The sequence below is a fragment of the Pundamilia nyererei genome, unplaced genomic scaffold, assembly GCF_000239375.1.
Source record: "Pundamilia nyererei isolate P.nyererei 1_Seehausen unplaced genomic scaffold, PunNye1.0 scaffold00404, whole genome shotgun sequence".
Taxonomy (NCBI): Eukaryota; Metazoa; Chordata; class Actinopteri; order Cichliformes; family Cichlidae; genus Pundamilia; species Pundamilia nyererei.
The window spans coordinates 249,023-260,056 of NW_005187805.1; the positions used below are offsets into that span (position 1 = coordinate 249,023).

General features: G+C 41.7%; 1 protein-coding gene across 2 annotated transcripts; it reads left to right on the top strand.

Moving 5' to 3' along the window:
- Window positions 1–82: 82 nt before the first annotated feature.
- On the top strand, window positions 83–8,014 carry angel2 (angel homolog 2 (Drosophila)). Of its 2 annotated transcripts, none has more exons than XM_005753115.1 (9): window positions 83–291; window positions 1,653–2,554; window positions 3,027–3,238; window positions 3,852–3,921; window positions 4,448–4,878; window positions 5,139–5,274; window positions 6,276–6,345; window positions 6,477–6,610; window positions 7,263–8,014. In XM_005753115.1, the coding sequence occupies exons 2-9, from the start codon at window positions 1,660–1,662 to the stop codon at window positions 7,424–7,426; spliced, it is 2,112 nt and encodes a 703-aa protein (XP_005753172.1). In that variant the 5' UTR covers window positions 83–291; window positions 1,653–1,659; the 3' UTR covers window positions 7,427–8,014. The 2 variants fall into 2 exon arrangements, with proteins under 2 accessions (XP_005753172.1, XP_005753171.1); XM_005753114.2 differs by lacking the exon at window positions 83–291 and adding an exon at window positions 680–1,034.
- Window positions 8,015–11,034: the final 3,020 nt, after the last annotated feature.

Here is an 11,034-nt window from a genome sequence, read left to right on the forward strand (position 1 = left end):
AAACTGGAACGAGGCAGGGTTTGTTTGTCCAAACACACACACACACACACACACACACACACACACACAGAGAGAGAGAGATACCGTTCATTGCCTCTGTGCCCACTCCTCAGCTCTAACAAACCACTGCTTCTCTAGCCACACTCAGCAAACTATTACTCCGACACAAGACAGCTCTATTTCAGATTTCAACGACGCATTATAACAGAAAATGACACAGACTGGAAGCTGACATTTTGTGTTTAAAGAGGCTTTAAACGACACCGCTGTCTTCGAGAGGCTCGCTTTTACGTAAGTACAATGACCTTTGTTTTAATTCTTCATTCACGGCGCTTTCAATAAAGAATCCTAGCTGTTGACATAATTCACGGGTTTCTTTAATAATGAGTCGCTATCGCTTTTATAACTGATAACCTCAACGTTTGAAGTGACATTTCATAATGCGCTCGATAAAAATGTATAAGCAATGGTAAGTTACGTTGCACCCGGACCACTTTCCGCACCGTACCCGGTTGTCTGTAGTACCTTCAATAGTTTGAACCATATCACTCACTGTTAACTAACTCAGGTAAAAGACTACAACATCCAGAAACAACATCTCGCATGCGAGAAAGAGACGCATGCGAGAGTGATGGTGATGCATTTATGTAGCCTTGAAAATGTTGGGAGTTGCGCTACCAGCTTTGGCAAAGAGCAAGATTCCTCTGTAAAAGCGGAGTGTTTGTTTCGTTAGCTGTCATCCCACTCTTTAATATTTGACACACCTTTTTTGTAGCTACACTGGTACGTTAGCACACAAAATCTGCGCCGTATGTTGTACCTGTTGGATTTGACGAAAATACTGACGGTACATGAAGCCAACGCCTCATTCCGCGCTTTGTTTTTACGTTTAGTTACGTAGGATTTCGGGGACTCGACTTGTCTTGATCTGACTGCAGATTCAAACTCAAAGGTCAAAACTTCCATCCTGTTATCTCGTTGTGTCTGAAAATGCACCCAAGCTGAGGCTTAAACAAAGTCGCCGATGACGACACGTAAGTCGACGTGAGCTAGCAGCTCCGGGTTAAAAACGAATCACAGTGTTTGAGTTCTGTTAATTTTCAATGCGGTTGAAATCATTTATAACAAACGCAACGTCAACTTCTGATTGGTGATTCGTCCTTTTAGTATTCGCCTACTCGTTTGTTGTGTAATCCACATTTAAACACACATCAGTTTTAACTAGAAGTGCTCCAAAACAACCAGGGAAGCAGCAGGTAGTTAGCAACTAGCTTAGCCATCGCTGCTTCTGGTAGCTGTCATTTCAACAAAGCAGCTAGAAAGTTGCATGTTTAATGAAGAGTTCATATAACAGTTTTGATAACATGTTCTTGGACACCCCTGGGCTTTTTACCAGTTATTTTTGCGATTTTAAACTAAATATATGGTTTTGAAAGTAATTTTTGCCTCCACTTAGATCATTCTCTCATCGTGTTATTTCAGACAATAAGTTATCCTTAAATCTAACTGGCAGAAATTTTTTTTATCATTTAATCTAACCTGCAGTTAGATAAAAGACATATGGATGTAAAAATAGCAAATTCTCACAACTGAGAACCTGCAGACATCGGCTCCGTGTATTGATTTTTTCCCCCCCTAATGTCTCCCTCCAGTCATCCCATGTTCCTTCGCCGGCTGAGCTCTTTGAGCTCATCTTTCCCACCCTGCAGTCTTCCTGCTCTTTCCCAGGCCCGCTTCAAGAGCAACACTGATTCCTCTGCGTCCTCCTTCCTTCCCCAATTCATTCCCACCCCTCATCCATGGTGGTCGGTGCCAGGGTTTCCACCCTGGCCTTCTCGACTTCCCCACTCCCACCCGTCTGCCCTTGAATCTTTCACTCACAGGGCATTACACCCCCTGAACATCAACCTTGGTGACTTTGGTGCTTGCCGCTCATTCCACACCTCTGCAGACCACTTGATGGAGTTCCCCGACAGAGACAGAGGGCCGCCCTACAAACGGAGGAAGAGTGGAGAGGAAAGAAAAGAACAAAATAAAGAAAAGGAGGGACCCAGAGGAGGAGCAACAGAGGGTAAGGAGGGAGGGTCCAAGAGGGAGCACCATCACCTAGATTCCAGAAAAGATGGCAGCCTTCGATCTAGTCACCACTTCAACGATGGAACTAAAGACAGAGTGAAGAATAATGTCGGGAAAGATGTCAGAGGGGAAACCAGCAGAGATAAAAATGTGGAAAGGACTAAAAGTGAGACTAAAGACAGACAGCGAAGAGAGAGTGCAGACAGAGATCATCATCATTATCATCGTCATCATCATCATCATCAGCAAGAAGGACATAAAGAATCACAGCCAGTGATGCACAAACCCAACCAATGGTTCAAAGGGAGGGGGTCTCAGGAGCTGGATGGGCCTCACAGGGACACAAAAGGGACTTCAGAGCAGCAGAGGGATGGATGTAGTGATGGAGGGCAGCCTCGCAGCACCACTTGCCCCTCAAACCTGGGGCAGGTACCTGGAGGAAACACGCAGCCCTCTCCACCAAGAAGGACTGTGAAATGTGAGTCCTTTTGTTAAGTATAATTACAGTTTTGATGTGTCTTTTCTGCTGCTTGAAAACATGTTGGAAGCAGAGTCTCCATTAAGAGATCAGCTAGGAAATTTTCCCTCCACAGAGCAATCTAAATCTGAAAAAGTCCAAGTAAAAGCAAAGGTGGAGGTCCTGTCTGTCCCACAGTGGGAACCCTTTTTGGGGAAAGCAGCTGAATCATGTCAAAGACCAGAACAGCAATCTGGCCTGTGGTTTGGAAATGGACATTTTGACAGATTCAATCCTACTTTTGTGTTCAAAACAGGCTGTGAACCTGCATGGAGACGGTGCCTGTTTCAGTGTAATTAACTGGTCAATACAATTCAGACTAAAAGCAAATTGCACACAGAAATGGCTAATTCTTGTCTACTGGCTGCAGATTCTATTTCTTCATATTTAGAGATTATATTTCCAGCTCTCCATTTGTCTCATCTCTCCTCAGCTCTTCAAAGACACTGGGAGTCCTGCAGCACTGACCTCCACCCACCAGGCGACAGTTCAGTCTTTGACTTCTCGGTGATGTCCTACAACATCCTCTCCCAGCAGCTCCTGGAGGACAATGCCTACCTGTACCGACACTGTGACCCGGACGTCCTGCCTTGGGAATACCGACTGCATAACCTACTGGCAGAGATCCAGCACCACAATGCTGATGTGAGGGGATGCAGTGTCATAAAACGTATTAATACGTATAGTTTAATGGTCTCAGGAGGAAGTTTTGCCCTGATGTTCAGTGGTAAACCTGGGCTGGGCCATAAAAGGAACATATTATCTACTGGTTACTGGCAATTAAACTAATCAAGTGTTCATTTTTTGGGGAGAGTTTATTCATTCCACTTGTAATGATGACTCTTCTCTTTTACTTCTGTTGTGCTTAAGTTTAGAGAGTTACATTCAGTAAGACCTGTTAGGAGTTTGGCCATCACAAGTTACAGGCTGTGCATCCTGATCTTTTAAATATCTTGTTACTCATCTTATCAAAACTTATAGGCTGCACTGGATCCTTTATCTGATCCTTTATCCTAGGTTATTGGAGTTGACATTAACGTATCGATTAAGCCCATTTAAAGCAGAAGTGAAATTGTTGCCACAGAGTTTGTAACACACAGTGGTTCAAAGTCATTGTTCCGCATCATTAATAGGAGTTGCAAACCACCAGAAAACAGCAAAATGCACAGAAGGGTGTTGGTAAACGTGTCCATATACTTTTGGCTCTTCATCATAAATTTATGAGAGGTTTTTTTGTTGTTGTTGTTTTTTTTTTTAGATCCTGTGTCTTCAGGAAGTGCAGGAGGACCACTATGAAAACCAGATTAAGCCTGCTCTCCAGGCACTAGGTACTGCTGCTCATTTTTGTGTGTACATGTGTGTGCTTGGGAGGGCCGTTAAAAGTGAAAGACAAAAAAAGTGAAGACAGATAAATCTTCCCTAACTAGTGCAAACAGACTGTATATTAAAGATGGGTAAAGCGACGTTATTGCCACTCACTGCTTTTCGGAGTCGAGACTCGAGCATTTTGCTCCTTTCATTTAATTTCTTTTTTTTTTTAATCGATCTTCTGAGTTGTGAGTCTGATCACAAACTCAGTTTCACTGTCGCACCCTAATTCACAACCTGCTTTATTGGTTATTTTACTTCAGATGGATCTGAAAACTCATCATTAAAGTGTTTTCTGAGGTTGAAATGTTATATAAAGCATGCTGAGCTGGTGGGAAAAGCAATATATAAGAGCCAGCCCAGGTTTAAGGCCTTTTTGCTGTGGTAAAATTTGATATAATTTGATTGTTTCTGTCTGTGATATTTCTTTGTCATTTATTCATGATATTTTTAATATAATAACCCATCTTTGTGTGTGTTTGTCAGGTTATCACTGTGAGTATAAAAAGCGGACAGGAAAGAAACCAGACGGTTGTGCCGTTGTCTTCAAAACCTCCCGCTTCTCCCTCCTCTCCTCCAATCCCGTCGAGTTTTTCCGGCCCGGCGACACCCTCCTCGACCGAGACAACGTGGGATTGGTTGTGCTGTTGCGACCTGACAAGAGCTTCAGTCATTTAAATCCCTCCTCATTCATCTGTGTCGCCAACACCCACCTTCTCTACAACCCCCGGCGAGGTGACATCAAACTGGCCCAGCTGGCAATCTTATTGGCTGAGATCAACCGACTGTCCCGCCTCCCAAACGGGCAGGTTAACCCAGTGGTTTTATGTGGGGATTTTAACTCTGCTCCCTGGAGTCCACTGTACAGTTTCCTGACCACAGGCTGCCTGCAGTATAGTGGAATGCAGATTGGCATGGTGAGAATATTGTGCCACTCACAAACTGATCAATTAACTTATAGTTAGTAGACATTCTGGTCGTTGATGGTCATTCATGCAAAACTGTCATCTGTGGTTTTCAGTTCAGTAAATCCAATTTGTTTTTGCCTGGTTTCTGTCGCCTCACAGTGTCCATTTCCCACTCATCAAAAAAAGAAATACTCGATGCTTCAATCCCCAACACTCACTTATCCGTTTTGTTTTTCTTTCCCCCTTTTCTTTTCTGGGTGTTTGTGTAGGTGTCAGGTCAGGAAAACAGTCCCAGAGGTCAGCGTCTCCTCATGTCTCCAATCTGGTCTCCCAGCCTGGGAATAACCCATCAGTGCCAGTATGAAAACAAACCTAGTGCTGAGACCTCGCCCACCAGCCCTACAGGTAAACTTTGGAAAAGCTGTTTTCTCAAAAGAATTCTGGAAAAAGTCAAAAGATTCCAGCTGGCTCGTTGTTCAGAGAGGTGGTTTCTCACACTTAGAGCACAGTGGGAGTCGGTTTGCGTCAGCTGCACTTCAGGGCATATCGTGCCTGGTTTACGTGAGAGAGCTGCCGGCAGGATAGTTGACGACCACTTGCAGTTTCTGCTCTTTTCTCATACGGTGCTGTCAGAAATCCCACATCACTGTGTGCTCGTGAGCTGGCAGGTTAAAGACGCAAGGTGTCTGAAAGCACTTCCAGTCGTACACTGTGCACGCTACATAATCAGCTGCTTAGTGTGCAAAAAGTGTGAGAAATGGTTCAAGTCGAAGAGCTGCTTCTCGATGATTTTACACTGAATGATCTTCCTGACTCGACCCTGCCTGTTTATCCAGGCCTCAGACTGGTGCTAGTAGTGCACTGGCTCGTGGACTCCCTGTGGCTGCGTTTAGCTCTGTCTCAAAGGACTTTATTAGAAATCAAAATATAGCGAATCCTCTAATAATATAGAACTGTATCAATGGTTTGCTTTTTTTCTCCTCTCCTTCAGCTATTGAGGACACAAAGTGTCCAACCATCCACTTCCAATTTTCTGACCATTATGAATACATCATGCCTGTACTGGTATACTCCAGATAGCCATTTTTTGTCGGTATGAACATATGTATGTACTTAAAATAATAAGTGTAATTATGCGTGCTTCTCTATCGGATGATGTCTAGAAAAATTCAGGCCTCCAAAGTTTAACCTGCATTTAATTTAACATCCACTTCACAGTGCAGCACGTGATTAGGCAGGTTTGACTTTGATCTCCATTTGTTTAATCTTTTATTCAGACTTTGCTTAGAAAGTTACTCATGTTGTCCTGGATTGTCGCCAGTTTGCCTGAGAGATGTTAATAGAGTTTAGCGATTAGTGTGTTGAACCTCGTCACTAACAACCGCCTGTCCTTTTCTCTCCGTCAGCTGTAGAGGGAGCGATCTCTAATCTCAGTGTGGAGGATCTCGCTGCCAAAGCTGCTTATGAATTCAGCAGGTAAAGTCTCGCCGTCCTTCTCTCGTCACTCCCTCCTCCTTTCATTTCTGCCTTTTTAGTTCTCAGTAATTGAAAAGCTGGTTGTCGCCATAATAAAAATGGACAAACTCTCTCTAACCACGCGTATGCAGAGCGTGGAGGATCGAGCACAGCCTGAAGCTGCAGTCGTCTTATCAACATCACCTGATGCCTGACAGGAGACCTGAGATCACCACCTGTCACTCCCGCACGGCCCTGACAGTGGATTACATCCTGTATAGTCCCGGTACGCTCTCTCACACACACAAACACACAAAGGTCAGATTTTCTTTAGTATTTCTATTAGTATTTAAGTCTTTTAAAATCTCAGACTTTAAAGATAGGTACATTTCCTTTAATTGCTGTAAGCGTCTATATTGGCAATAATACGCTTTCTGTAGATGATCATGGGTCCGTCTGGGAACAAATGTCTCTAAAAGGCTGTTAATAGATTGAGCAGGCTGTTAAATCCTTTACATGTACAAACCCTTTCACTACTGCTACTGAATGTGCCTTAATGGCTGTTTTTAGCTTCCATATCCAAATGTCCTTTGTTGACACTGAACCCTCAAAACTGTGTGACAGAGGCGTGAGAAATAAAAAACTTCTGTATGAGTTAATGTGAAAGGGTGACTGTTGTTTCTCTGCTTGGAGTGGCTTAAAAATAAGATGTGCTGTTTAAATGGAGTCGATTTCCTACTTTTTTATGGGTTAATTCATTTATTTGTCTTTATGTTACCATACCGTCACTGGTGACTTTTCAAACAGTAAGATCTTAAAGCTGTATTAAGTAATACCTGCTGGAAGCCACTATCTCTGAATTCCTTCTGCTTCTTCTTTAATCTTTAATCTCTTTAATTCAGTTTCTCTCTTTTCCCTCTGTCCTTTTTCTCTGAAAGATTTCGTTCCACCTCCCTCACTTCCAGGTGGGCGGGGCCTCCAGCTGCTGGGCAGGCTGTCATTGGTCGGCCAAGCGGAGCTCGAGGAAGTCAACGGCCTGCCTAACCATCGGCACTCATCGGACCATCTCCCTCTCCTCGCTCGTTTCCGCATTTGGTGCTGAAGCGCTGCAGGTCCACTGAGGAAAGTAGGAATGTTCAAGGAATCTGCAGTTTCTTCCCCACATAAACAACAAAAACAGGATGAACATTAAATGCTGGGGTGTTTAATTCAGCATGTGATTTTATTATTAAAAGGGAAAACCCTTTTCAAGTCCTCTCCAAGAGTGGCTGCAAGTTAAATTAATGATTTCATACTGATTGCTTCACGGAGTTACAACAATATTTATTTTTCTCTATTTTTTGTGATTAAAATATTGATACTATTTCTACCCATCTATACTATTATTACTTTTCATGTCTTGTTATGGGATGAAAAACAAACAGAAGGTAGAGGAGGAGCCTAAATCCCCGTTGAACCACTTAAATGATACTTTGTGATGTTTTCTCCAAAAATGCCCCATCTTTAAGTGGCAAAATGTTTAAGTCTGCTTATGAAATGAGACCCACTTGCTAAATGGCTTTGTGCAGAGGACTTTCACCTGAGAGAGTGGGGATGCTTATGTGGTGGGAGGAGCTTGAAGCGTAAGGAGAGGTATCTTTCTAAAATAACATTTTTTTTTCTTAGTTTAATTTATTTTTTTTGTTCATGCAGGAAAAAGTAATTATGTTAAAGCTTTTCTTGTTTTTCCTGCTGCATGGTGGCGCGTCCCATTTCTTAACCCCAGCAGGCGGTTGTTTTCCTGCACATTGTGTTCAGGGGTTTTAACTAAAAGTTTAGGTCTTGTTCTTTAAATGATGAGTAAAAAATGAATTCTGGCAGTCTGGATTTCCCCTGAAATGATTAACGTGTTCATATCTCTAAACATCCAAATGATCATCATTTTAAAGCAGTAGTAACATATTTAATTTGTCATTTTTCCCACCATGTAGAGATGTTTACCATATTTTCTTTCTTTTGTTTTTTAATAAATAGAAAGTTTTCTTTCTTACTAATGTTTCCTTTCGAGCTGTATCGATGAAGGGATGGATTTTAAGTCACGTTTTAAAGCTGAACGTTTACTGTAGTGCTGCTAATTTGGAAAACTTGATCATTTTCTTTTGATAACAAGACGGTGCTCATTCTCCTTTAAAAACTAACAAAATATAAATAAAAGTTTAGCTTGTATTTTTAAAGATCTTCAGAAATATCTCCTGTGTCGGTTGCATCACAGCCATGTAATGATTTTCTCTTATATTTCACAATGTGCCAAAAATTAAACTAAGCACTATACAGCACTCAACTAGTTCTCATATATTTCAATTATTTATAGTTAAATTAAGATGTTATATGGAAAACATGGATGTATATGTCCGCTGAGGACTCTAAATTTTAATTCTGCATAAATATCAGTATGGTCGGTTGTTACCGGAGCGGTCTTGTGTCATATTTTCACACATGTAAATACTGAAAATAAAGACTGGATGTATTTTTGTATCATTTTAAGGAGTTGATTTTTGCTGGAAGTTTACACTTTGTAAATAAAAGTTCTTTTTCTATTGCATTTACCTTTGGTTTCAATCATTTTTGCATTTTATACGCTGACTTCTAATAAAGCTTTAGCACTTTTTGTTTTGTTTTTTTACAGTAGTTTTTCTCGGGCTAGCTTAACAGACTCATTGGACTGTAACTGCTCATATTCAAACCATTAATTTGAAAATGATGTGGTAGTTATTGTTGTTATTTTGTGTTACACACTTTAGTTGTTGTGGTTGTTATGTGTTGATATACATTTGGTGTATTTAGTTAGCTCATGCATCTTGTCAACCTACCATCGGCTTTTTTGCCCTAATAAGAAAAAACTAAATAAGTGAACATGTGATGCCACTCATTGGTTACTAAAGTCCTGTTTGAAGCCTCGCATTCAACGTTTTCGTTGTCGCCATTTTGGTGTTTTGAAACTAGATGCGAAAAGTGAGGCTTTGATGTGACTGAAGCCAAGGACTCTGCACGCTCATTGGATGATCACTTGTGATTAACAAGTCGTTGTCCAATGAGCATCACCTGGACAATCCTGCTTTCAGGCTGGAGGAGTGAGTGTAATTTACAAAATGAACTTTTTTTGGTGATCTGAAACAAGCTATAGAGATCACAAAGTTATTAGTAAAGTGTTCACAAAGGTTCCAGAGAAAGAGAGCCGGGGGACGTTTCTAGCACCCAGACCCAGAGCCCATGTTTCTAACTGAACACTTTTTTGCTACTTCTGTCCACTAATTGTGGATTACAACTGGAAAAATCATTCTCTTCCTTTTCCCTGCATGATTCAAGGATTTGAAGCGGAAAATAAACTCCTCCCTCATCACCCAGTGTATGTGCAGAGATGCACTGAGGCCAGCAAAACACTGCTGTTCCCTCTGAGCCTCATAATTGGCGTTACAGCAGATTGTTAGCCCTACATCAGTTTACAGCTTCATCATTTTGCCTCCCAGCCCACCCCCCCTGTGGAGGAAACTTACAGCCCGCATTCAGAGTAGCTGTTAAAAGGTTGCATACAGCAAGATTGCATAACTGTGTGCTGCAAAAGGAAAAACACTGATATATGGTCATAAACAAGACAGACAAGTGGCCGAATTCATGCTATATTCTAGTTGTTCTCAAGTTTATTTGAGGTGTTCTTATTAGACTTGTAGGCGATTTTTAAAAATTATTGTATTCTTTAATTTTTCTTCGTGTTCATTGATACTGAGTTGCTTTTTACTGCATATTTTCATGTTGTGCTGTTTGTTCTGCACTAATCTGCATGAAAAGTGTTATACAACATTTGGTTGACAGTAATTTATTGCCCTTCCTACTGTTCATCTTCTACAGTAACAGACTGTTTTTGCAGATAACAGGTCCACAGTAAAATAACTTTACTGCTCTTTAATCTGACTGCCAGTACTTTACTGTCCAGGATGCTCACTAAGTAGTACACACAGTGTACACTGTTTACTGCAGCTTGGGATATGTTCTCAGACTATTTTAATGTTTCTTTTTGCCCATATATAATAGAAGATGTCATTGTTGCCCTGTTATTTGGTTCTTGGAGAAATAATCATATAAATTAGGATCCCGCTGTTTGTCCTCCTGGTGGGAAACAGTTGTTTTTTTCTCTACAGTCTTGCCTCTTTGGCTGTTAATGGAAGTGCTTGTGTAATTGTTTTTGACGCAGAGTGTGCCTCTGCATAACAGGCCCCACATCTTTCCACATTAGTGTGAGTGCGATGGTGACAAATGGCTGCATCGTTTACCTCAGTTCACTGTGTGCTCAGGATGCAGAGCTTTTGGTATTCTGAGCATCACTCCGCACTGCAGCAAGACACTCGGCTGGATCTCAGCAGGCTTCAAGGGCTCCTCTCTGCATCCTATTGCAGAGTCGACGGGGGTCGGGTTTCAAAACTTGCCCGTTTACAGAGAGTAACATTATAATCAGGAAAATTATACAAAGTGGAGTTGGTATTGGTGATTTCTGCAGCATTTATGAGCAAGCTTATGTCAACAGCTGACCTCTGTGAGTCTTCTCCGATGCTGCTGATGCACAAAAGTTTCTGCCCATCAGATTTCTTAGCAGCATACCAACAAGCTTGTGGCAGGTGTCTTTGGAGTTGTTTGAGTTTTGGCCACTAGATGTCAGCAGCAGAGTGCTTGTAAACA